The 25,749-nt window shown below is 53.8% G+C and overlaps 10 protein-coding genes across 10 annotated transcripts; 6 read left to right on the top strand and 4 right to left on the bottom strand.

The window, feature by feature from the left end:
- Positions 1-1,219: 1,219 nt before the first annotated feature.
- On the top strand, positions 1,220-5,042 carry CLAFUR5_11792 (uncharacterized protein; the record flags this gene model as incomplete). Its single annotated transcript, XM_047910940.1, has 3 exons — positions 1,220-1,392; positions 1,448-4,322; positions 4,371-5,042. The coding sequence occupies 3 exons, from the start codon at positions 1,220-1,222 to the stop codon at positions 5,040-5,042; spliced, it is 3,720 nt and encodes a 1,239-aa protein (XP_047767601.1).
- Positions 5,043-5,879: 837 nt separating this feature from the next.
- On the top strand, positions 5,880-6,971 carry CLAFUR5_11791 (uncharacterized protein; the record flags this gene model as incomplete). Its single annotated transcript, XM_047910939.1, has 1 exon — positions 5,880-6,971. The coding sequence occupies one exon, from the start codon at positions 5,880-5,882 to the stop codon at positions 6,969-6,971; it is 1,092 nt and encodes a 363-aa protein (XP_047767600.1).
- A 1,033-nt stretch (positions 6,972-8,004) lies between these two features.
- On the top strand, positions 8,005-8,625 carry CLAFUR5_11790 (uncharacterized protein; the record flags this gene model as incomplete). Its single annotated transcript, XM_047910938.1, has 1 exon — positions 8,005-8,625. The coding sequence occupies one exon, from the start codon at positions 8,005-8,007 to the stop codon at positions 8,623-8,625; it is 621 nt and encodes a 206-aa protein (XP_047766940.1).
- A 772-nt stretch (positions 8,626-9,397) lies between these two features.
- Positions 9,398-11,582, bottom strand: CLAFUR5_11789 (uncharacterized protein; the record flags this gene model as incomplete). The annotated part of the gene is made up of 3 exons (XM_047910937.1): positions 9,398-9,857; positions 9,913-11,130; positions 11,179-11,582. 3 exons carry the CDS (start codon positions 11,580-11,582, stop codon positions 9,398-9,400), a joined length of 2,082 nt encoding a protein of 693 aa, XP_047767191.1.
- A 1,070-nt stretch (positions 11,583-12,652) lies between these two features.
- On the bottom strand, positions 12,653-13,804 carry CLAFUR5_11788 (Heterokaryon incompatibility protein 6, OR allele; the record flags this gene model as incomplete). The annotated part of the gene is made up of 1 exon (XM_047910936.1): positions 12,653-13,804. The coding sequence occupies one exon, from the start codon at positions 13,802-13,804 to the stop codon at positions 12,653-12,655; it is 1,152 nt and encodes a 383-aa protein (XP_047767417.1).
- Positions 13,805-14,696: 892 nt separating this feature from the next.
- Positions 14,697-15,944, bottom strand: CLAFUR5_11787 (uncharacterized protein; the record flags this gene model as incomplete). Its single annotated transcript, XM_047910935.1, has 1 exon — positions 14,697-15,944. The coding sequence occupies one exon, from the start codon at positions 15,942-15,944 to the stop codon at positions 14,697-14,699; it is 1,248 nt and encodes a 415-aa protein (XP_047767195.1).
- A 426-nt stretch (positions 15,945-16,370) lies between these two features.
- On the top strand, positions 16,371-18,037 carry CLAFUR5_11786 (T-complex protein 1 subunit gamma; the record flags this gene model as incomplete). Its single annotated transcript, XM_047910934.1, has 2 exons — positions 16,371-16,395; positions 16,446-18,037. The coding sequence occupies 2 exons, from the start codon at positions 16,371-16,373 to the stop codon at positions 18,035-18,037; spliced, it is 1,617 nt and encodes a 538-aa protein (XP_047767196.1).
- Positions 18,038-18,979: 942 nt separating this feature from the next.
- CLAFUR5_11785 (putative beta-glucosidase M) lies at positions 18,980-21,321 on the top strand (the record flags this gene model as incomplete). Its single annotated transcript, XM_047910933.1, has 3 exons — positions 18,980-19,103; positions 19,152-19,364; positions 19,394-21,321. The coding sequence occupies 3 exons, from the start codon at positions 18,980-18,982 to the stop codon at positions 21,319-21,321; spliced, it is 2,265 nt and encodes a 754-aa protein (XP_047767520.1).
- A 733-nt stretch (positions 21,322-22,054) lies between these two features.
- Positions 22,055-23,364, top strand: CLAFUR5_11784 (uncharacterized protein; the record flags this gene model as incomplete). The annotated part of the gene is made up of 3 exons (XM_047910932.1): positions 22,055-22,078; positions 22,132-22,360; positions 22,529-23,364. The coding sequence occupies 3 exons, from the start codon at positions 22,055-22,057 to the stop codon at positions 23,362-23,364; spliced, it is 1,089 nt and encodes a 362-aa protein (XP_047767521.1).
- Positions 23,365-24,027: 663 nt separating this feature from the next.
- Positions 24,028-25,749, bottom strand: CLAFUR5_11783 (uncharacterized protein; the record flags this gene model as incomplete). The annotated part of the gene is made up of 1 exon (XM_047910931.1): positions 24,028-25,749. The coding sequence occupies one exon, from the start codon at positions 25,747-25,749 to the stop codon at positions 24,028-24,030; it is 1,722 nt and encodes a 573-aa protein (XP_047767516.1).

Genomic DNA, 25,749 nt, shown 5'->3' with positions numbered 1-25,749 from the left:
CGAAACTACGCTATACGTATTACTAAATCTATATATAAGCGATACGACCTATTATTAGATACGAGAGTATATTAGTATAGCGACTACGTCGCCGACTTAAATATCTATAGCTAGGACTATCGATAGACCTTATACTCTAAACTACTAAGTAATACCTATAATACCTTATATCGGCCTTACTATATATCGGAAGGATCCTATAGGTTATCTAGTACGTCTAATAAGTCTAAATTTAACGTAGTATTACCCTTATTATCCGATTCTTTACGATTCTCTTCTACGGCTTCTTATATAGTAGCTATACGCGTATAACGCTACGACAATAGCCGTATACTATCTTCTAGGCCTCCTCTTCCTACTAGTTCTATTATATTCCTAGATATCGCGCGGAATTTACCTAATGTATACTACTATCGTTTGATTATAAGCTCTTAAAGGCGCTATCCTTACCTAAGCCTATATAGTATTACATAAATATCTCTTTATAGAGCAATAGCGCCGACCTGTACGCGTAGAACAGTATATTATTAGTCGTAAACGGGTACGTAGTCGTAGAGGAGTAGTCGCTATAGTCTATATACTAAAATAGGATATAGAAATATATCGTAGTAAGATCCCTAAGGCTTTTACTATAGTATAGCTATTAATAAGCGGTTTATAGAAGGTTATAGAGGGGACTTATGTATATAGAACTATATACTTATAACTTAGAAAATATATCTTAATACCGCTATCGTTGCGTATAAGTTAGAGTAATTAGATATTAACTATAAGCTATTATAGTATAAAATAGGCACGCGTCTACGTAGCGATAGCGCTTTTCGCGACTTACGCCCTTAGACCACCTACGCTTTAGTAGCCTAGACTTGTTTCTATTAGGTAACGAAGCGAGCTTGCGTTAGGGGTTCTGATAGGCTGAGATTAGTGTACGGTGTTGGACGTCGGGATCTCGCGAGCGGGCTGTTCCGTGTTTGGCCGTCTGAGGTCTCCAAAACAACATTGAACTGATGGCACTTGCGTCAGATCAACGCGCCCAACAAGTGAGAATCACCCACCGACGACAACTGCGACACGACGACTACTCGACGACAACACTGGCGACTTCTTGGACGATGCATAGCTAGCCCTCACCTACTGCATTGCAACTCTTGGACGCCATCTTGGCAGCATTGAATTGGAGTAAACAACGCGCATAATCAACACACCACACCCTTCGACCATGGCGACACGGACTAAGGCGCCGCCCGTCGGGTCGTCAGGATGGATCGAGAACGAGAGAGAACAGGCCGACGAGTTTGTCGGACAAGAGGTGGACGAGTTCAGCTTCAGTGTCAGGAACGAGCTGGAATGGCTGAACGAGCATATGCACGACATATTTACCCCATCACAAACGTATGTCGCCGCAAGTGAGGGGAAGTGGACGATGACACATACTGATATATCGTAGTAACTTCGCCGACATGTTCAAGACGCCCGGCAAGCTACGCGGAAAGACACCACGAACTGCGCGTAAGGTCAACGCTCTGCCACCCCGGCAACCACTAACCGACATCTTCGCACCCAATGCACAACCCGCGCCTGCATATGCGACTAAGACAGCGTTCTACGACAAAGTCGCGCAGTTCCAGATCGCCGAGGATGTCGAGAATCGCATACCCCTCAACAAGCCCGTCAGCCGGGCAACGAGTCCCAATCGTGCTGCCAAAGCGTATATCGACTCTGGCTACCATGGCATGATGACGGATGATGAAATGGAGCTCGACGCGCAAACCCAGCTGGAAAGCATTGCGACATCATCACAAGCCGGAGAGACTGTGAAGGTCCCGCTGCGAGACGACCAGCCACCTGCACAACGTGTAGTGAAAGACGGAAAGGAGGACGAGACTGGCGCTAGTGACGACTCTTTCGTGTCCGCCAAGGAGACAGAGAACGATGCGCCCGCTGTCACAGACGAAATTATGGCCGATGCGGATGGAGATGACCAGCCAGCGGAGATCGAAGAAGAAGTTCAGGACGAGAATGTCGCGCCCGTCCAGGAACAGGTGCTGCAGCGTGAAGAGGAGGTCAAGGTATCGGAGGCTGAGCCAGAACACGATGTGGATACTGACATGGAGAACGGCTCGCCCGAGTCTGACCATTCCAGCCCACAGAAGCTCCTTCAGCGAAAGAGCAGTTTCACATTCTCTGCACTTCCTGCGCGAGAGCCACTCGGTGCAAAGCGCAGCATGGGACCGCTCGATCGTGCGCGGAGCAGCTTTTTCAGCAAGTCGGTCAGCAAGCCGGCGGACGTCGATGACGATGAGGATGAGACCATGCAAGAGAAGGCGACGGAGGCACGAGCGCATAGCAAGACATCTACACAATTGCTGCACGAGCGACTGAACATGCTGGGCAAGACGAAGGAGCCCAGGCCATCGAAGAGCATCCACAACATCACACAGACTACTTCCCAGCCGTTTTATCCTCAGCTGCCAGGTGCTGAGCCTGCGGGTTCGCAAGCGACAGACGTGTTCGACCAACAGGCACTGGCAGATCAGTTGACTGCTGCACCTGTCGAGGACGAGGACGATGACTGGATAGCACCTACTAAGCCAGCGCAGGTGTTGAAGTCGAAAGCATCAGAGGCCACAATTCAGCAAGTGACGGTAGATGCTGTGTCTCCGGCACGACCAACGATGCACCAAAAGTCGCTCTCAACTATGACCATAATGTCACCAGAGAAGGCGAATGCCACTGCTGAATCGCGACACCAGAAAGCGACATCAGTCTCACATCCAAACCTGGCAGAAGCGCTGGACTCTACGACACCTGCTGGCTCGCCCATGGGCAAGAGCCAGCGAGATGGTCCATTGAGTGCCTCGAAGAACAGGCTCTGGTCTGCATTGAAGTCTGCTAAGAGTATCTTTGCTTCATCTGCTAGCGCCAGTGCTGCTGCCAAGTTGGAGGCACACAACAACTCGCCAGCACCACATCGATCACCAAAGCGGGACTCCGGCGACCACAAAATCTTCAATATGCCAGGTGCTCTGTTTTCGCAAAATGATGTCAGGGCGAGCCCAGCTAGGAACAACTCGATCATCTCGTTCAGTCCCAGCAGAAAGACGAGGAGCAGTACCGAGAGCGACAAGCGCAAGGAGAAGGAGCTCAAGGCACAGCAAAAGGCCGCAGATCAGCTCGAGAAGGAGCGTCACAAAGAGGCTCAGAAGGCTGCTAAGCAGCAGGCAGAAGAGCTGGCGAAAGCTGAGAAAGCCGAGAAGGCTGAAGCTGCTCGTTTGGAGAAAGAGAGAAAGCAAGCTGAAAAGCAGGCTGCTTCACAACCCGGGCGACCAGGGACCGCTGGAACCGAGACTGCTTCTGAGAACGAGATGCCACCTCCGCCACCACCGAAGGGTAGTATGCTTCCGTCTGGCAAGCTGAGGGCACCCGGGAGACTCGCCAGGCCAACACGAGAGCCCACAAAGCCGGCACCAATGTCGATCAAGGTTGCTTCCCAATCGCAGAGGCTCGGCTCTTCTGCTCTTGGCAAGTCGCAGTATGAGAGTTCTGCACCACCAACAGCATCGAAGATGCCACCACGGACGTCTTCTGCTCAAGGCCACCGACCTGGATCTGCCCAGCCAACGAACTCTCGTGTACGAGCACTCGAGGCTGCTCAGCGCAAGAAGGAAGCGGATGAGAGGGCAGCTGCCGAGAAGCTCGAGAAGAAGCGAGAACTTGAGCGTAAACGTGCTGCGAAGGCGGAAGAGGAGAAGCGTGCCGAAGAAGAGCGAAAAGCTGCTGAGCAACAGCGTGTGCACGAGATCAAGCTCGCAGCCCAACGCAGAGCCGCTGAAAAGCAGGCTGCGGAAGTGCGCAAGCGTGAGCAAGATCGACAAGACCTTCAGAGACGGGAGCACGAACACCAGGAGCAACGGCGACGTGAGCAGGAGCACATTGCTCAGCAACGCCGTGAGCAAGAGCAGCTTCGACAACAGGAAGATGCTCGCAAGGCGAGGGAAGCTCACGAGCTGGCTGAGGCCATCCGACGAGAGCGTGCTCAACAAGCACAAGCGCACCCACGAGGTGACCTTCCTGGCACGTTGAGACAACTCACGAAAAACACTGTTCCTCAGCCGAACCCTGCTAAGCCTGCGAAGAGAATGCTGCCCACCGATGAGGATGACAATCCCGCTGCTACAGCGCATCGACCGGGCATGATTCGTGGTCCTCCATCATACCAGCAAGCTGATGCCAAACGACGAAGGACCAACGAGGAGCAAGAAGAAAAGGGCGAGCGGCGATCAGTCATGGCTCCACCTAAGCGGCCATCAACTTTGCGCAAGGTATGTTGCATCCATCGGGCGGCGAATACAGTTACTAACATCTCACAGGAGACACTACCCAAGTTCTCAGGCTACAGCCATGCCCCACCCCCTGCAGCTCACCACAGCAATATCTACAAGGCCGCCGTCACGTCCCAGCACCACAATCAACACAAGCCCACACATCCCAGCCAGCTTGCACAGATGTCAAATGCCCGCATACCATTTGGCGAGAACCAGAATCCACCTGCAGCACACCACGCATCTAGTTCGCAGATGCACCCAGGGTACGAGAATGCTCACCCAAGCAAGTTCAAGACGCCATCACGACCCGCGCAGGCACCGAAGTCTGCCAAGTCAACACCACACTACCCACAAGGCGACAACATCGAGCTTCCAGACATCGCCACCGACTCCGAGGACGAGAGCGACGAGGAAGAGGCCGGCGGCGGCTTCCGTGCTCCGTCATGGGTGGCAAGTCCTGCTCTTCGGGACCTCCTCACACAACAACAACTCGTCGATCCCGAGACGGTGTTTGGACCTATCGGCGAGCTGAAAATGGACGAAGTCTTCAAGAACAGCAAGAACCAGGAACGTCTCAAGCGTTTCCGTGATCGCGGCAGCAGTGCTATGTGGCATGAGACTGGCGATGCCGTGACGAGTGCGGAGAAGAGGAGGGATATGGAGATGAGGGAGAGGGTTGTGAGGGATGGTGGCTGGAGGTATGAACCTGGTGCTTGAGAGTGCTGTTGGGTATGGATAGGGTAGGGTTGATGTTGAAGTATGATCATGATGACTTGGGTGGATGGGCTCTTCGGAGGCATTGGCGTTACTTTGGGTGTGAAGGGCTGTGGGTATAGTACCCGCCGATTTCTTGTTTGGAACCATTCTTGTTGCGGCTGAGCGAGCGACTTGTTGCTGCTTGGAGGCTTGCATATAAACTCTCTCGTACTTTTGGCAATGGTATTGTCACTGCTGGGTCCTTGACTTGTACGGCTCATGAGTAGTGAAAGATGCAAGGTCAATAGTGCGCTTCAGTAACGCAAAGCAAGCGTTGGGGTCTCAACTTAACGGAGATCTCTACGGTTCAAGGGAGTATTGACACATCTCGGCGTTGTAAAGTGCTGACCGCAGCACGAGGGTCAAGTCAAAGGCGTCTCGTGGCCTTAGGGTCTTGAGTTGGACGGTTTAGCTCGCCGTCGAAGTGTGTCAGCAAAAATGGTGTGCACACAGGGGAAGTTGATGGAGGAATGCTTCCAAAATTACAAACTCCAAAGTGTGGATCGTTCAGTGTATCGTAAGCCCTGAAGACTAAGCACACATTGTATGTAATCGGTAAAGACTGCATTCAGGTGTTTCTGTTGTTTTCAGTCCCAAGAGTGAGTGTGTTGCCGTCGTCCCATGACTTTACCCGGCACAAACCTAAGCGCTAGTTCTAACCTACAGCCTCAGGCATCAAAGCTCAGACGCGGCCTTTTCAACCAATCGCAACGCGCCAATGAGAACAACGACTCTCATCTCCTTCCTTCGCATCACATCAGAACAACACCGATACCCAAAACCACATCCACCGCAACAATGGCCAACTTCTTCGGCGCCGTCAACCGCTTCATCTCGCGTCTCGACTCTGACCCGAACGCAGCAGCCCAAAGCGGCGGCAACAAGCCCACCTCACAGAACCATTATGGCTTCCAGGTCCTGCGCAACACGAACCCGGACATCACTGTAGAGCCCTGGTTCGACTTCATCATCGGTATCAATGGCCATAATATCGACAATCCGGATCCGCAGTTGTTCATGACAGAGATCAAGAATTGTGCTGGTAATGTCGTCTCCCTCGGTGTGTACGGCGCGAAAGGAAGTCAGATTCGTGAGATTTATGTCAACGTCCCTACAGACGGAGGTAGTCTGGGTCTTGCACTGCAATGGAGTCCGCTAAATGTTGTGGACGATGTATGGCATATCTTGGACGTCATGCCGAACTCACCTGCCGATGTTGCTGGACTTCTGCCGTACAGCGACTATGTCATTGGCAGTCCGGAGGGCCCTTTGAGAGGTGACGCGGGGATTGGGGAGATTGTGGAGGCGTTCTTGAATCGGCCGTTGAGGTTGTTTGTGTATAATCAGGAGTATGATGTGACGAGGATGGTGACGATCACGCCGGCGAAGAATTGGGGTGGAGATGGAGCGTTGGGGTGCACGTTGGGCTATGGGGCGCTGCATCGGATTCCTGCGCCTTTGACGGAGCCGGCGCAGGCGCCTGGGGAGACGTTGTTCGAAGCTGGTGGGGGACAAGGCCAGGATATGCCAGTGTACCAGGCGCCTACTGCTGGGGAGACTTATGGCGCGCCACCGCCGCCGGCGGATTTCTTGGTGCCTGCGAATATGCCGATTGCTGGACAAGGGGCTACACCGCCTCCGCCATCTGGAGGTCCACCAAAGGGAGGGAAGACGAAGAAGGCACGGGCTCATCATGCACCCGCTGCGGCATTGGATGACTACTTTGCTGAAGGAGAGCAGAAGAGTCGTGAGCTGGAGGGAAATTCTACACCCAAGCCGTCAGGTGATGGGTTACCACCTCCACCACCCAAAGCAGGAGCTGGACCGCCAAAGGCCGCTTCTCCGGCACCGCCAGCAGAAGATGACGGTGAGAAGACCGAGGAAGGCTGATAATGGAGCGATTCAGGTCGAAATAAGCGTCTCGTATGGCAGAAGGGCGGGCTCATCGTTTTGATTGAAGCATGGAGCTCTTCAAGTCCGTACGAGTGCCGGTATTGAACGATCCAAGTCCGCGATCGATCTGCCATCCACGTCCAGAGTTGATCATACGAAGTCATCACGAAGCTGTGAAGTCACGTTCACGATCACGGTACAGTCGGCTTGTGGACCACTTGCAATTCTTTCTCAAGAACATCCCGAGCTCCAGCAAGAATGCTGCTAACAGATCTATTCTTGAAGTGTCACGCTGTACATCAACGCATCGCTTCGCCACGGTGCTATCTAGTAAACGCACTCTGAACCACACCGTCGCCGCTTTCCCGAAGATCTTTCAAAACTACACAATGACATCGTCGTCGATCCACACTCTACTCCACCAAAGCGCCCTAATTTTAGGGACCCTGCAGATCTGTGCGAAGTTCATCTAGAGGTCGGCGCAGCACCCTAAAGTGTTACTCTAACCTTGCATCACGAGGTGGGATCTACTTCCACTCTATACAAGTGCCTTTAGCCAGAGTTCTACACGGCAAGATCGCCGTTCGGAGGACATGGCCCGACCAGTATGCAGTTATGCTGCGCCAAGCCATGCCGACGGCTGCCGGCTACACAACGCTTGACCCGACGCCACTGTTCCCGCATCATGCCAAGGTCAATACGAGGTCGTCTATACAGCACAGCGCGCAGAGTATTGTGACAAGTCTCGTATCGTTCGGTCGAATGTTCCGAGAAAGCCCTTGTGCTACTTTACTCGACGTCATAGCGGTTGCTATTCACAGAAGCTATGGATATCAATATTGAAGATCTTCGTAGAGTGGTATCGAAGGTGGATGTCCAAGTGCAGTTGGGATGGAGATATAAGGACGAGGTAGGTGCCATGGGAATCCTTCTCATTATCACAACAACACAATACAAACACATCATCTCAACACCTCAAACACCAACAACCAAACTTCAATACCAACAACCACCACTCCCAACCATCAAAATGAAGTCCTTCATCGCCGCAGCATCCCTCGCCGCCCTCGCAGCCGCCTCCCCAGTTCCCCAAGCCGGCACAACAGAGCCCCTCCGCTTCGGCGGCCTGGCCCTCCGCTCCGCCTCCCCCATCCACTTCGGCTCCATCAACGCCAACAGCGGCGCCTTGTACATCGGCAAGAACACCACAACCTACTGCCCCGAAGACTCCGTCGCCGGCTCCACAGGCGCCTGCACATCCGCCAACACCAACCAGACCATCTTCTCCTACCTCAACGGCCAGGGAACCCTCTCGCTCTCCACGATGGTGCCAGGCGGTCAGCAGGTTTATGTCACTGTGGGAGACGAGGCGACGGGTCAGCTTGCCGGGCAGTTGAAGTTTACACCGGCGCACTCTGCGATGACATCCGGTCCAGCACTTACGGAGGGATTCGCGATCGCATACGACGCGAAGTTCCAGTTTGAGGGCCAGGATTGGTTTGCTTGCCCGGTGGATGAGTTCAACTCTGGGTACGGGATCTGGTCTGTTGCGAGAGTTGGGGGTAGCAACGCTGGCGAGGGCTGCTTGGGTTTTACCTGGAGAGTTGTGCAGGTTGGTGATGAGACTGCTTCGGCTTGGCAGTACCAGTAAGCGATTCGATCACAGATGACGAGATCGCCGAGAGAATGGACTGTACAGTACGAGAATCATATAGCATTGGCATTGGTATTGGTATAGCGAGATTGCGAGCATGGTTGTACATATCACATAACGGCCGAAAGAACGATTCCTGAGATTCAGATTAAGACTGCGCCTGACTTCAACTCACTGAGTTCTGTCATTACATGCTGTGTGAGGCATTTCCCAGTGCAACGTCGCTGGCTTCATGTGACGCGACGTAAACTGCGCGCTCGAGCGAGGGCAGGTGACAAAGTTGGTTGCTATCATTGAAGCTAAGGCCCTTGCTTGAACACGCTGGCGTGCAGCTAAGCAGCAAGGCCGTACCGATGTAGTCGAGCTTGCAGCGCGTCGCCGTATGTGTCTTTGGCGGCTATGCGCCCATTGAACAGCATTCCAAGAAGAAGTAAAGTCGAGACCCAAGCCGGCAACGTACTTTGTCACTAGCCCTTGGAGACTCTGAGCTCGGAGCTCGTGGGCGACCGGCATCACGACCAGCGCGAGACGTGCTTCACGATTACCAAAACGAAGTCGTGCTCTTATGAAATATAGAGGCCTCCATCAGGTTGAGGGACGAACATTTGCTTTGCGTTATTGAAGCGCACTGTTCAGTCTGCATCTTTCATTGCTCATACATCATCGTATATTTTCATTCAGATCTCAAATTCCCCCTTTGCTCTAACACTTTCATCATATATTCCACGAAGCCACGGTACTCTCACCCCTGCCAAAGCCACACAGATCGTCACGATTGGCTACTCCTCCCCCCATCAGTCACATTATCCGGACACAGCGTCTGCTCCGACACAATCACATGCAGCGGCACATTGATGACCTCTGCGCTACGTTCACGGAGTGCCTCACAATTTCCGGACCGTGGTTTCGTCTGGCCCACATCTCGAAACGAGACCTTCGCTTGTCTAATCCGCTCCGGCAATGGAACCCTACCATCAAGATCGTCGTCATCGAAATCGGTGTCGGTACTAGCTCCCCGAGACAGCCGGAAGATTGTCGAAAAGTTGTTGCTGAACGAGGCTTTGCGGACAATGACTGAGGCTAGCCCCAAGCCCACAATCATGGCAGAAGCACCTATGGCGACGCCATATGCCAATGCAAGCTTTTGTGGAGAGTATGCATAAATGTCGTTCCTCATTTCGAACTTTACCTGTGTCGGCGGCGGATAGAATGCAGAGGAAGTGTTGTACCTTAGTTCTGTCAGTATTTATGTATACCCGGGTCACCTGATATACTTGTACTCACTGCAACTCCGGAGAACTCATCAGACTGATGGTAATGTTGATAAACAGCCTTTCCATCGCATCCTTCAGTGATCGTCTCCTATGTTGTGACATTTGATGGACTATGCCAGCGAAGGGCCGCTCAGACCAAGTCTGCGCGAGGTCGAAAAGCGAATCAGGATGGCTTACAGTACGATAGTCCTCGAGAAAGTCCAGCTCCGGGGTGCTTGTGAGCACTGTGTTGGCGACGGACGAATTAGACGCAAAAACAAGGTCCCACTCGTTCCGGCGACAGACCAGACCTGATAGTAACTCCGATAGAGAGTCCATCATGGCCTGGTAGGAGAGCGTTCTCAGAAGAGAGGCGTCGAAGAAGCAGGGTGGTGCTGCTAGCATAGTACCGTTCTGTGTTGGTGGTTCGCATGCTGCACCGGGCGCGCTCTCTTGCGACTCTGAAAGTATCTGAACACCTGGCTGACCGATAACTGCTGCTTCGCTTATATGGGATGTGTGCACGGTTACCTGCTGCGTGCCATCAACGAATGAGAACTCCGTATGGTACGTTGCATTGTGCACTTCGCACTTCAGCATTGTTGAGGAATTGAAGTGATCGAGGATGCCTTCCACTGAACCTTGAGACCCATCATCTGGGCATAGCCGGTCGATCAGCGACCATCCAGTGGCAGCGATGAAGAGACCAGACTGCTCACTGCCACTTAAATAGCGTTGATCATTGTAGGGTCTATCATCGAAGAAGATAGTGCCATTGCCGTTCTGTCGCTTGAAAGGGAGTATGTCCTGAACACTTGACTCCGCGCTGAGATTGTAAGGATGCCATGCCATAAAGCCTGGCGTATGAGCACAGCCCATTTGATCTGGAGGGAGCATGTATTCCAGCATGCTCGCTCCAATGGCTCGCTTTGTTGTCGACGTAAGATCACGGCATTGCAAGACTGGCGCGGCAAACGTGAAGCTCCAAGAAGAGTTTGCAGCGGGTGCTTGGACGGGTAAGATTGCGCCCTGAGCAGCAGTGGCAAATACGATCCGCCTGACAGCACTGCTTGGGCCATTGTAATAGAAGAGCTGATTTTCCAGGGTCGAGTTGGCCACGCGGAACATGTCCGACAACATGTTCAGACTGGCGAGCCCGATGTGAGGCACATCGAGGAGTTGCGAAGGCGGAAATGCGGTACCGACTGACAGTGTTGCTGGCGTAATGATCGAAGCCAGGGGAAGGAACCTGTGCGGTCAGTCACAAAGTCGTGAAAATATCTGGAAGTGTACACACCAAGCTACAGCGGCTACAACGAAGAGTAGCGGACGTTGCCGCCACAAAGCAGGATGTCCAAGGGTAAAGATGTTTTCTAGCGCAGAGAAGAGGACATCAAGATGTCCGACTTTAGTTCGCGTGTCGCCCGATCCCATCATAGCCCGCATAACCAGCTGGAAGTAAGACAACGAAATTGCAAAGCCTAGAAGGGACCGGACGAGAAATGCAAAGGTCGTGCCGATCGCCGTATTGAACTGCTGATGGGAGACCTCCATCCCGGCGATCTTCATGTTGTCGAACAATGTTGGCGCGGGCCTGCCATCAAGGCTAAGGTAGAAGTAGTGATGCCCAACGGCGCAAAGAATGCCGAAAAGCAAACATCCGACCGTCAGTGTTGGAGCGAGATAGTGGAACCCCAACATGGCGTGTCCGTGAGCTCAGGAGCTTTGGCGACCTGAACGAGACGGTGTCCGTGGTGCCGGTTTATGCTTTCCGATCTATCTTCAGAGCTGGGCTAAAGCGCAACGTTGAGCCTCAATCCGGTGAGTCCGATGAGTAGAATATGTCGTTCATGCTGCCTTTGTTCTTGTGTAAAAGTTGGTGTCCATTCCGATCAGCGAAGCAGATCGTTATACGAGCCATCCGAAGCTCGGCGCAGTCGAATGTGGTGTGTTGCACAGGCGCAGCAAGTCTCCATGCGAAGCCTCTCGCGGCCATTTTTAGCCCCCACTGGGCTGCATCAGTCGAAAGTCCTGCGAAACGCAGATGAATCAAGCTCGGCAACTTTCTGGTTATAGCTCAGCTGACTCTTGACACCAAATGAGGGTGACGCTTCGGCTTCACCAAGCGAGATCATGAGCGCCCGGTCCATAGGCATTGCAGGCAAAGTTGGGGGTAGGGGTCAAGGCTTGGCCATGTGCCTGCTCAGATGGCCATGATCGGCTGATAGAATCTACTATCTTGACTATTGGCACCGCGACCTCATTGTGAACCATTTCTTATACACCGTTCGTCACGAGTGGATGCTGGAGCACTGGTCGTTGCGGAAGTCATGGCGTGGCAAGCGCGTCTCGGAAGCGAAGCATGGTATGTGAGCTCCACCGCGACTGGTGGCTACACTCCATTGGTTTAGGGCCGCATGTCCTGCTATGCGTTTCAAATAGTCGGGCTTGCGTGGGTCTGGTATGTGCGTGCCGCTGGAGACCCTTCCAAGGGCTGGTGACAAAGTATGTTGCCGGCCTAGGTGTCGACTGTGCTTCCGAAATGCTGTCCAAAGGGTGCGTAGTCGTGAATCAGACATATGACGACGCGGTTTAAGCTCGACCGTATATGTACGACCTCACTAACCAGCTACACGCCAGCGTGTTCAAGTAGAGGCCTTTGCTTCAATAATCAGTCGAAGCGCTCGGCGGCCATCAGCTTTGTCACCTGCCCTCGTTCCGATTCTTTGAGAATCGTTCTATGGCTCGGTGGAACCACCAGCAAGCAGTGTTCAGATGATGGGATGCAGGGCTCGGCCGATCATGATGACACCTCCAGCTTTGAGCACTGCAACATGGCTGCTGCAGTCATCAGGCTGCCATGCGATACCTATCTGCTGTGCGAGCCATCTGCCAAATGGTTCGGATCTTACTCGAACACCCAAAGCATCTGCTAGACAGCTTCCAAAACCCGAGACATCGTTGGCGAGTTGGTCCCAAGCGTGATGTAGATTTAGTGCCGTGTGCTGCCTCATCACCTCCAGCCACAGCTCTTCGACAGTCAAGGAGTAGTCCGCTTTCAGCCAAAGCGCTGGTCTGAGCGCAACGGTTCCAGGGTCGCTCAACATGGCAAAGACTCTGTCTCGAGGATCGGAGCAGGAGCTGGATTCGTAGGCTGTAATGACCACGTTGAGTTGGAACGGCGATGATAACGCAATCTTAGGCAAATCGGAGAAACGGCGAAGATGGGAGCATAGTAAGAGTTCGTGTCTGTTCCGTAGAGCGCTGGAGGTCATGCTTAGCCATGCTTGCATAGCTCGTTGAGGGAAGTACGAAGAGCCGCAAGCGAGGACAATCTTACGGGCCTGCATGATCTCGGGGATGACCCAGGTCCTGGTGAAGTACGGCCGAGAAAGGATAGCACCGATTCCTCTTTCGACAATTGCTTCGTCAACTTCAGTCGTCTCGTTTCCAGCCTTTGTCCAGGCATCGAACAAAGCCTTCGTGTCGTGGTCATCCGGTCCAAGCCATGAGACGACGCGAACAGCGCCGCTGAATATGCGCCACATCTGCTGGACCTGGGAGTTTCTCTCGTTGATGTCATGCTGATTGATGCAGATTGCGTCAATCCAATACGCATGCTTTGGTCCCAGCCAAGCTGAAAGCGCAGTCAAAGCCTCGAGCAGGCTTGAGGTCACCATGAATGATTGGTCATCGAGAGTAATTCGCTTCTGAACTCTCGCATCGCCCCAGCAGTAGGACAAGGCATAGTACGGGATTTCCATGCCCCTTGGCCTGTGCTCGGACAATAGACGCAGGTCATCTCGCGAGGCCTCTGTGTCGAACTTGACGATCCTGATGTCCTCTTCGTGGAGTGGCTTGTACTTGTACGATACATTATCAGGGCCGTGGCTGAAAGCCGTGTGCTGAGCAGATCCGGACATGTTGACACTCCAGAGAGGCAACAGATGGCGATGATCTTGTCCTGCAGTGAGCGGCGAGCTAAAGCTGGCCGTAAGTTAGGAAGGGCTGAAATCTAGCGCCAGCAGCTGCAGACAAGGCGAAGTTCGCGCCACAAGCAGTAGCACCCTGCGTGCGCCACCACCTCGGCCACAGCAGTTCGTCTGCTCACCAATCGATCGTACGTCGTACAGAGGCTTGGTCGTTGGACTGGCAACTGGCGTCATCTTGAGAGCCACACCGGCAAGGGGCAGACTTGGCGATGCGGACAGAGAGTCTACGCAAGCAGCAGGTGGTTATGGTCCGGTGTAGATCCTGCATCGTCGAGCTGATCATACAGTCGCTGAGAAAGTGGTCGAACGGACATCCAGCGCGGCACAAACAGTGTGGAAGGTGCAAGGGCAGCGGACAAAGTTCGTTGCCGCCGAGCGCATCGTCGTCTTCGCCCCAGACCTCGTTGCTTGAACCAGCCAGCGTGCTAGAGCGATGCGTAGATCGTGGCATCTGAACGAGGCGCTCGCGTACTGCCGCATTCTTATTGGATCTAAAGCCGTCTTACCTAGCAGATTTGGGTTGCAGAGACCACTCGTTGCAATGGCCCGGGCGGCATTAGAGTCTGGCAACTGCTTCTGATGGTCCACTGTGAAGTATGAGAAAGTTCGGATCGGCAGGAGCACACAGACACTCCCAAATGATCCTTCTGTCCGGCCTGTGAAGGCCATAGTAGTGCGAAGTCGTAGGTGCACCAAGTGGAATTGGGCTACCATGAAAAGCGCGTGCTCATACCGTGGTCTATGTCGTTCAGGCGCACACTATCCACCCGCAATTCGCTAACACGCTGCCAAGATACCAACAATTCCCAGGCTAGCCACTTCCTTACGCTTTCCTCCTTGTCCGCAGCGTCCTTTGCCCTTCTACCTGCACGCCTTTGCTGCCGTCCGCCAGTGTGACCCTCTGCGTGTTGATGTCCTCACTGCTCGCAATCGCCCCATCCATCGCTGCCTCAGCTCTTTGTCTTGCAGCCTTGACACTACCCTTGCCGCTCGAAGTGACGGGCTGGCTCGCGTTCGGGTCGAGTCTTTGCGCAGCGCTTGTGTTGTAGGCTTTCTCCTTCTTGACCTTCTCCTTTGGCTCATAACCAGAGTATTCTTCTCCTTTGCTTTTCGTGCCGAGTGGTGGGTCGAACCTCTTGCGAATCGTCTCGATCATCTTGCCGAACCAGAAGATGTTGAGGGAGTTCAGCGTCAGGTTGCTGGCGAGGTAGACCAAGCCGAGCCAGATTGGGACTTTGTAGCCTCCTGAAAATGCTAGCCTTTGTCCTTGCTCATCTCCATAGATAGTGAGCAGATCGTCAGCGGAGTAGTGCTTTGGTGCTCCGGTGTCGGTGTTCGTGATGCTCGTGCTGCCTTTTTGGATCGCGTGGAAGATATCGTAGAAGACCCAGAAAGAGCTGATGTTACCCCAGACCAGTCTGCAAGCGAAGAAGGTTCCCGTCAGGAAGACTCCGTTGATAGCCTGGTAGATCGATCCGGTGAGTTCGAGCTTATCACAGAACCAGTGGATGTTCAAGAACGGGCTACTGAGTTCGTACAGCAGGAAGATGGGCGCATAGAAGTGGATGAAAGGTCTGTACCCAAGGGCGAAGACACTGAAAGCTGAAATCGCGTGTGCCAACATTCCCCAGCCAAAGATCTCAACGTGCCAGGCGCATTTGTAGAAGTCCCACATGAAGTAGCCCAATGCGAAGGACTGGCAGAGGCCGGAGACGCCCGTGTATTCCCAGATTCGTTCCTCCCATCTTCCTCGTGGTCGAAGGGCTGCTCGCTCCTCGTCGTAGAAGATAACGTACAGTGACAGCGCGCTGATCAATACCGACTGGAAGAATGAGACGACATGCACATCCCAGTTGAGTCGAGTCCGCTTGTTAAGCTTGTTGTAGGTGCCCGGGCATAGTCTGCTGGATAAGATCGGCGAGACGACAGTATCGATGAATATGTACAGCCCGAACGCAAAGAGCACCTCGTGAGCGTGCAATGCCAGAGAGGGCAGACCCAAGGGATCGGCAATAGGCTTCACCAGCTCAATGAGAGCCGTCGGAGGTGCGATGGGGAACGGGTCTTTCATGGTGATTTGTGTAGATGTGAGGATATGGTCGTTGTTGAAGGTCACCGCATGGTAGGAGGTTATGTGTGAAGCGGTTCCAAAGGACAGCGTGGTCGTGTGGTGGCTTGTATGGGACAATATGTCACTAGGTCCTCGCCATCGTTATCGTATCATCCGGGCGATCATCCGGTCGAGAGGTCGGATAGTGTTGACGACCTTTGGCCGTGTCAGAAAGCTGTGCTCTGGTCGCGCCTGCTAAGCGAGAAACGCGAGCTTCTGGAAAAATAGCAAGGTGGGTAGGCACGACACCAAACAGGAAGCAGCGAACGCAACATACACACTTCTACGAGCAGGCACGATCAACAGCAGACGTCAGATACATCGATCCAGGCGTATTGAAGTTATATCCCCCATCAAAAGCGCAGTGAGCGCCGCAATACCGCAAAGATGCAGGCCCCAGTGGTGGTGATGAGTAGGCATGTCGAAACACTCGATGCATACAGCTACTAATATGTATAACAGACACAGCGACAGGTGATCGCAAGACGGGCAGACAAGCACAACTATCCAATATCACAGCAGCAAAGACAGTCGCCGACATCATCCGATCATGTTTGGGACCAAAGGCTATGCTGAAGATGCTCTTGGATCCCATGGGCGGCATCGTGCTCACCAACGACGGCCACGCAATCCTCCGAGAGATCGAAGTCGCACATCCCGCAGCCAAGAGCATGATTGAGCTGGCACGAACACAGGACGAGGAAGTGGGAGACGGAACCACGACTGTCATCATCCTCGCGGGAGAGATCCTTGCCCTGTCATTACCACAACTCGAGCGCAACATCCACCCGGTCGTCATCATCCAGGCCTTCAAGCGAGCCCTGAGTGACGCTCTCAACATTGTACAAGACGTCTCGATACCCGTCGACGTCAACGACAACGAAGTCATGCGCAACCTCATCTCCACATCAATCGGCACAAAGTTCACATCCCGCTACTCAGATCTCATGTGCGATCTCGCATTACAAGCAGTACGCACCGTCAGCCACGATGCGGGAGGCGGCAAGCAGGAGGTGGACATTAAGAGATATGCTCGTGTTGAGAAGGTGCCCGGTGGAGAGATCGAGGACAGCACAGTATTGGACGGTGTTATGCTGAACAAGGACATTACACACCCAAAGATGAGGCGGCGGATAGAGAACCCACGCATTGTCCTCCTCGACTGCACATTGGAGTACAAGAAGGGTGAATCGCAAACGAACATCGAAATCAGCAAAGAGGAAGACTGGAACCGCATTTTGCAGATCGAGGAGGAGCAGGTGAAGGCCATGTGTGACGCGATTCTTGCAGTCAAGCCAGACATTGTCATCACCGAGAAGGGTGTATCAGATCTGGCTCAGCACTTCCTTGTCAAGCACAACGTCACAGCACTGCGAAGAGTACGAAAGACCGACAACAACCGTATTGCACGAGCTACTGGTGCGACCATCGTCAACTCTGTCTACGACCTCACAGAGCGCGATGTCGGTACACAGTGCGGGCTGTTCGAGATTGAGAAGATCGGCGACGAGTACTTCACATTCCTGACCAAATGCAAGAACCCCAAGGCTTGCACCATCCTGCTTCGCGGACCCTCAAAAGACATCCTCAACGAGATCGACCGAAATCTGCTCGATGCGATGAGTGTTGCGAGGAACGTCTTCTTCCACCCCTACCTTTCACCTGGCGGTGGTGCTACAGAGATGGCAGTAGCAGTGCGGTTATCACAGAACGCCAAGGGTGTCGAGGGCGTGCAACAATGGCCATACAAGGCTATTGCGGATGCCATGGAGGTCATCCCACGAACGCTCGTCCAAAATGCCGGTGCATCGCCCATCAGAATCCTAACACAACTGCGAGCCAAGCACAGCGAGGGAGGCTCGACATTTGGTATTGATGGCGATGCTGGTAAGGTTGTCGATATGAAGGACTTTGGGATTTGGGAGCCACAGGCGATCAAGCTGCAAAGCATCAAGACTGCCATCGAGAGCGCTTGCTTGCTGCTGAGAGTCGACGATATCGTCGGTGCGAAGCAAGCGAAGACTGGTGGTGGCGGTATGGGTGGTGATGACTAGATGTACTCACGTCAATGACTGTGAAGAAAGTTATGCAGACTTGGTAGATGCACAAAAGACGTCTACAATTCTGGCCACTTGGCATGGCTTCGACTGACCAACGCGATTGCCCCTCCAAGCATATCAATTCTCTCTGAAGGCTCGGAAGTCTCCTCCAGAGGCCTGGCCGCTCGACCATGGTAGTATTGCTGCGCGCGGTCAAGTTCTCGGCTCCATCTGGATGTGCACATCCTGGCTGATCAGAGGATGATGGGTGAGAAGAAGCAGCGTTCACCGCCAGGCGCACGATTTTCTTGTGAATTGTGGAACCACAACAAAGTCTCCAGCAATGGCCATCTTTTTCGTGCAATGCCGATGTAGGTATTACTCGCAATCTGGATCTGTTCAGCCATGGCCTTTACAAGGACAATCTCCATTACCGGAATTCTGAAAAACGCAGCTCGGGTCTCGAGAAGCAAGACCGTCTTGCGATACACAAGTTGCTCCTTCTCCTCATCCTCACAAACCAGAATTTCGAATCCATATCCATCGGCTCACGGCCCGATCAGACGACTTCTCTCCCTGTCGGCAACTGCAAGCACGATATCGACCGGGGTCAGCTTGCCCGAGCCCACACGCTAACAGCCTTGGCCTCCATCACCAGATCCTTGTGCCTGACGATCGAACCTCCACCTTACTCGAAACATTTCTAGAGCTGTGCGGCTTCACGTCGGTGAGCTCGAGTCGAGGCGTTCGTACTCCAGTAACACCACACGGCTCCTACCGGACCATGTACAAACCCCACGGGGGAAGTCTTTAGGCGAGATGGTGTCAATCAGCCTGTTCCTGCAGCACAGCTCTATGGCGATGGCGCGAAGAGTAGTTCATGTATAAGTACTGCTGGTCCGCCGGCCTCTGCTAGAGATATCGAGTTTGTCATCCCGCCAAGACAGATCGAGCAAGATGAAGGCAATCGCAGCGAGCGCCGGAGCTCTGCTTTCGATAGCTTCAAGCGCAAATGCATTGAGCTACACAAACGCGTCTGAGGTGCATCTATATGGCCAGAGCCCGCCGGTGTACCCAACCCGTAAGTATAGAATAGGACCTGGGAAGTTACAGATCTGACAGAATATAGCCGAGGGCAATGGCGGCGTTGATGCTGCATGGCAGGATGCATACGACAAAGCCCGCGCTTTGGTCGAGCAGATGACCTTGATCGAGAAAGTGAACATGACACGAGGGCACACAGGCACCTGCGTTGGCAACACACCGGCCATCGACCGCCTCGGGATCAACGCACTCTGCTTCGCTGATGCTCCGGATGGCATTCGCGGACAAGAATCGTCTCGTCGTTCCCAGCACAGCTCACTGTCGGAGCGACCTTCGATCGAGACTTGATGCATCGTTATGGCGTTGCTCTTGGCGAGGAATACCGCGGCAAGGGAATCAACATTGCACTTCTCCCCGTCGCCGGTCCTCTCGGCCGCAAAGCCCGTGGTGGACGTAATTGGGAAGGTTTCGGAGCTGATCCATTCCTCTCCTCTATTGGTATGGGTGAGGTCACGACCGGTCTGCAAGAGCAAGGTGTCATAGCACAAATGAAGCACTGGCTGTTGAACGAGCAAGAGTGGCGACGGAATCCTGGTATTCCCCAGGACATTGGCGAGGCGATGTCTTCCAATGCGGATGATCGCACGATCCATGAGCTATATGCTTTCCCATTCATGGACTCGCTCAAAGCCGGTGCGGCTTCCGCTATGTGCTCGTATCAACGAGTGAACAACAGCTACGGATGCCAGAATTCGAAGTTGCTTAACGGGATTCTCAAGACTGAGCTCGGGTTTCAGGGCTTTGTAACTTCGGATTGGGCTGCTCAACACGCTGGTGTGGCCTCGGCGAACGCAGGTCTCGATCTGGTCATGCCTGACGGAGGCTACTGGGGTGACAACCTAACACAAGCTGTGACCAACGGATCTGTAGCAAAGAGCCGTCTCGATGACATGGTAACTCGCATTCTGGCTGCATGGTACCATCTCGGCCAGGATCAGGACTTCCCGGAAGTGGGTGTCTACAACTATGATCAGCAGCATGCTATCATCGACGTGCGTGGTGATCATGCCTCACTGATCCGTGAGATCGGTGCAGCCGGTGCCGTACTGGTCATGAACGAGAACAATGCTCTGCCACTGCAAAAGCCAAGATTTCTTAACATCTACGGTTATGATGCCAAGACTCCAGACTCACCTTGGACCACGCCAGCACGGTTTGGTGGTGGCTACGATGTCAACTTCGGCTGGGAGATTCTCAACGGCACTCTTGTCACAGGCGGTGGATCAGGCTCAAACACTCCATCATACCTCATCAGCCCCTTCGAAGCGATTCAGCGGAGAGTGATTGAAGATCGTGGAATGGTTCGCTGGGACTTCGCCAGTGTCAACCCGACTGTCTATGCCAATGCCGACGCCTGTCTCGTCTTCATCAACGCTTACGCCTCTGAGTCTTTTGACCGCACTTCTCTCACCCACGACTGGAGCGATCAGCTGGTCAAGAATATGGCAACGAACTGCTCCAACACAATCGTCGTGATCCACTCAGCCGGCATCAGAGTCGTGGACGAATGGATCGATCATCCGAACGTCACTGCTGTCATCTATGGCCTCCTCCCAGGCCAAGATACCGGCAACTCCATCGTCGACATCCTCTACGGTGACGTCTCCCCTTCAGGTCGACTTCCCTTCACAGTCGCCAAGAAGGAGAAAGATTACGGTGACCTCTTGAACTCCACCATCAGCTCTGGCCCCTTCCCACAAGATAACTTCACAGAAGGTCTCTACATCGACTACCGCCACTTCGACAAATACAACATCACACCACGCTACGAATTCGGCTTCGGTCTCAGTTACAGTGACTTCTCTTACTCCGACCTCGTCATCACAAAGACCAGCAACGCCACGTCCGAATACCCGGCTATCTCATCTCCAATCCCGCAAGGTGGTCACGCCGCTCTCTGGGACGTAATCATCGAGGTCTCCGTCAATATCACGAACACAGGCGCCGTCGCTGCCGCCGAGGTACCGCAATTATACGTTGAGATCCCAGACGCACCGAAGAACCAGCTGAGGGGGTTTGAGAGAGTCAAGCTAGAAGTTGCAGAGAGCAAGACTGCTACGTTCCAGCTCAAGAGGAGGGATCTGAGTATTTGGGAAGTTGTGGCTCAGGAGTGGAAGTTGCAGAGTGGGAGGTATCCGATTTGTGTGGGTGCTAGTAGTAGGGATGTTAAGTTGATGGGTCAGTTTGAGATTTAGGTATCGAATGGCCTTCCTTCGGGGTCTCATGATGATGGAGCTTTCGGTCACGGCCGAGTCGATTCAATGAGAAGACGCTGCAAGTGGATGGATGAGCGCACATCCTTTACTACCATACAGGACGACACGTCGAACACACGCCGACGGTGACTACACATCGAGGCGAGCTCCCAGTCTCTTCACCGCATGGAAGACAACTCCGCCGCTTCGGCACTGCTACGTGATCAAGTCTGCCCGAACAGGCGGAGTACTCGGTCGTTGGGTTGGACAGCGCGGGCCAGTTCGAAGCATGGTGGCGCTGAGGTCGCTGTACGCCTGCGCGAGCGTCATCTCATTTTCATCACTGCGGCATATGCACCTCGGCTGCGCCCGCGCCTAATGCCTGTTCGCGGTACGCACAGGCCAGCTGAAAAACATATACCTTCTTTCTTAACCTGTTCTACAACTTCATCCACCAAGCCTCCATTACCAAACTAGGACGCCAAAACGACCAAGTCAGCCATCAACCGCGCAACGATAGTCCTCCCGGCTCGAAGGAACTTTCCAGGGCCTCACTGTTGGCAATCACGGGAGCCTCTCTTGTTCTGCCTAATGCTTACAGGACAATATTCACTTATAACATCCTAGAGCCCACCCAGCTCTTAGTTGTTAGACTAGCATTGGAAAGAACTTTCCAGGACGACAGTCTTGAGCACTCGCTGCACCTACATCTAACCACGCGCACACTCTGGTAATGCCAACATCAACTGCGCCTTCGGTGAGTGACTCAAACTGGCTCGACATGGCCATCGACTGACTCAAGGCCTACAGCGTGCGTCGAGGCCGCCGACTCGTGCGATCTCGCCTGGCGATAGAGCAGATTTAAGTGGCTTCATGAACGAGACAGGGACCGAGATCCTCATTGCAGCATACTTAGGCTTCCAGACGACCGGCGAACTCCGCAAGTTCATTCTGTCGAGCCACTTCTTGCAGTACTTCCGGCTATACGATGAGGGAGGTGTCAATAGTGTCCACCAAAAGGCAACCCTGGCCAGTATTCGTAATTACTGGCTAGATCAGCGTGCGGCGCACATGCGCCCACTGGTTAACGACATCGAGCAAACCCACCCAGGAGAGAGGCCAGATGGCAGAGACAGACGAAAGATGGAGCAGCATAGACGAAAGCAAGCTACACATCTGGCTCGGATCGTCATTCTGATGGTTGAAGACGGAATGCAGAAGTCTGGAAAAGCGAGCGTCGACCTGCAGGATCAGCGAAGAGCCGTGGACAAGCTATGCTTGGCGAGACCTCATTGCGCCCCGATACCTGGGATCTACAAGGTCTCCGAGATCGTGATTCCCGGATTCTCGCCAGCAGGCGCAGACGAGAGTGACCTCGAACCATACAACCGTGGCCTTGTCTTACTCAAGGCCGCTCAGTATATACTGAGTCCATCGGCTGTACTAAGACGCTTCGCCAAGGCGGCCTGGGAAATCGGCGAGCCTGCGCAGGAGTTCGTACCACTGTGGATGCGGTCAGATCGCCAGCGCGCTGTCGCTGCTCCCGAAGAGGCCCCGTCGACTACTCGCATTCACGTTCCAAGATCGTCTCAGAGATCTTTACCACGAACAAGCAAACCTTCGAGGAATAGTCAGTCAGCGCGTTCAGATAGCGCGATGTACATGATGTCAGACGACGAAGACGACGAGGAAGCCTTGCCGGTGAAGGAGGAAATAGAGGTACCTCAGGTCGTCGAGCAGGAAGAAGTCCAGAAAGAGCCAGATGCCATGGACGTAGACACCAACAACCAGATCCCCACCGCAGTCGCGACCCAGGCACGCCCAGAGACCGAAAAACATGTGGTAGACCTCGTGTCTGATGACGAAGACAACGCCCAACCACAGGCTCCCAAAGCTAAGTCAATGAAACGAGAGCGACCGTCCGAAATGGAGGTAGAGGACGAGGATGACCAAGAGGAAGAAGAGGACCTCGAGCTAGAGCTTCGCAAGATCGAGATCCAGCAGCGACTGCGACAGCTACGCAAGAAGCGCAAGGCGGCCTAGCGGGGAAGGTCTCTACAGGGCTGCTGCTGCACGAGGAGCAATCTAAGGCTACAAAGCCTGATCCAAGGCTTGGGGTATTGGCGAGGGGTAGCTACTGGAAAGATGTTTCCAGGGGGTCTAGTATAGAGCTGGTATAGAGTAGGGCGCAGTGGCGTACAGAGCGCCTTGTCCAAGCATGCGGCAAACCACGCTGCTCGTGGGAGCGGAGCAGCTTCGAGGAGCCTGGTCGTGGTCTGTAACGTAGCATCAATTATGTCGTAACGAAGTTTCGCCTTTGGTAGGTTCTCCCGCAGCTCTATTCTCGTGGGATGCTATGTAGACGTGCCACGAGAAATACGCTGCACTACATGCATCGCACTATATCACCAACAAAAGAAAAGCGCTCCTTGACATTTCCAAAGGTCTTGCTCTCCACAGAGCGTGAAGCCAGAACATGATGTACTCTGCATTACACTAGCATTCATGCATCATCTATCTAATTAAGCTATATTCATAAGGTCGATTCCATGTCATGCATCGTCACCTTCAATTTCCTCCCATCATGTGACAGACGTTATCGTCCAAGAGATCGTCAAGAAAGTCATTATCTTCGTGTATTTAGAGCATCATCTGCCGTTACCACATTTTTCTTTGCCGTCTACGGGTATCAATCACAGCAAAAGCTTAGTTATACTGAGCCGGTGGAGCAGCGTACGGCTTAGGCTGCTCGTACGATGGTGGTTGCTCGTAAGTCGGGGGTGGGGCTGAGTAGGCTGGAGCGTGTGGTGGGTAGCTTGGTGCAGGGTGGTAGGGCTTGTTCTCGGTTGTTGTTGTTGTGGTGGTGGTGTAGGGCTTTGGCGTGTGGTACTCTGGAGGCGGCTGCGAGTAGACTGGATGAGTGTAGGCAGGTGGAGGTGGGCCGTAGCTCTTGGAATGAGTAGGGTAGCTCTGTGGTGGTGGTCCGTAGCTCTTGGGGTGAGTTGGGTATGACTTGGGTGGGTGCTCGTAGCTCTTGGACTGGGTAGGATAGCTCTGTGGTGGTGGTCCGTAGCTCTTGGGGTGAGTTGGGTATGACTTGGGTGGGTGCTCGTAGCTCTTGGACTGGGTAGGGTAGCTCTGTGGCGGAGGTCCGTAGCTCTTGGGGTGAGTTGGGTATGACTTGGGTGGTTGCGAGGGTTGCGAAGGGTGCGAAGGGTATGACTTTGGAGGATGCGATGGGTATGATTGAACTGGGTGCGACGGGTACGATGCTGGATGCGAGGGGTATGACGTCGCAGGCTTCGATTGTTGGTGCACAGGAGGCTTTGGGTATGTCGTTGGCATGCTGACCGGAGGCGCAGGGTGTGGGTAGGTCATTGGCTGACTAGGAGTTGGCTTGGAGACAGTAACCGGTGGTTGAGGGTGTGTCATCGGCTTGCTTGGCTGTTGCACTGGGACACTTGGCTGCTGCACTGGGACAGTGGGCTTGCCTGGCGAGCCTGGAGTCGTGTACGAGGATGGGGCCTTCGGTGGCGATGGTGGCGCGCTAGACGAAGGAGCCTTGGGTGGCAAAGGCGCGACTGGAGGAGTTCCAGGCTGTGTTGGCTCTGGTGGGACTGGAGCAGAGCTCTGTGGGGGTGGTACCATCGAGCCGTAAGTTGGGCAGTACGAAACTGGGGTCTGAGCACTGTAGTAGATGGTCGAGGTCGAGCATGCTGGGCAGACCTGGCTGTAGTGGACAGTCTCGGTCTTGGTCTCGTACTTGGTCTCGGTGTAGGTGACTGCAGGCGCTGCGGGCGGGCAAACAGCTGGAGCGGTGGGCATCGGTGGCGACCCAGGAGTGCTCTGCTTTGGCATCGATTGCTGTGGCATCGACGCTGGAGAGCTTGGCTTCGACTGCTGTGGCATCGATGCTGGAGAGCTTGGCTTCGTCAAGGTGATGACAGTCTCCGACGTGACAGTAGTCTTGTAAGACTTGTTGACCGTCTTGGTAGTCGGCTGCGAGGCATACGATCCAGGTTGGCTGGGCTTTGGCACATATGGCGGGGGCGCATAGCTTCCAGATGGTTTTGGCTTTGGCACGTATGGTGGAAGCGCATACGATGGGTGTGGTGCGTACGACCAGGATGCCGTTGGATGACTGGCCGGTGGGTGTGGTGCGTAGCTTGGCTTGTAAGAAGGAGCGGGCTTGTGCGATGGCTCAGGTTTGTATGAAGGCGCAGGCTTGCGCGATGGCTCCGGCTTGTATGATGGAGCTGGCTTGTGCGATGGGGCCGGCTTATATGATGGAGGTCCATAGCTCGGTGGCTCATGGTAAGCATGTGGCTGTCCCTCATCACCGTATCCGTTGCCATAACCCTCAGGTTGCTCACCTGGCACAGCATACGCCGTGCCGAGCAGTGCCAACAACGTGATCTTCGACAGCAT

The sequence above is a fragment of the Fulvia fulva genome, chromosome 10 (assembly GCF_020509005.1).
Source record: "Fulvia fulva chromosome 10, complete sequence".
NCBI classification, from domain to species: domain Eukaryota; kingdom Fungi; phylum Ascomycota; class Dothideomycetes; order Mycosphaerellales; family Mycosphaerellaceae; genus Fulvia; species Fulvia fulva.
This window is presented reverse-complemented; position numbering and strand designations above follow the sequence as displayed.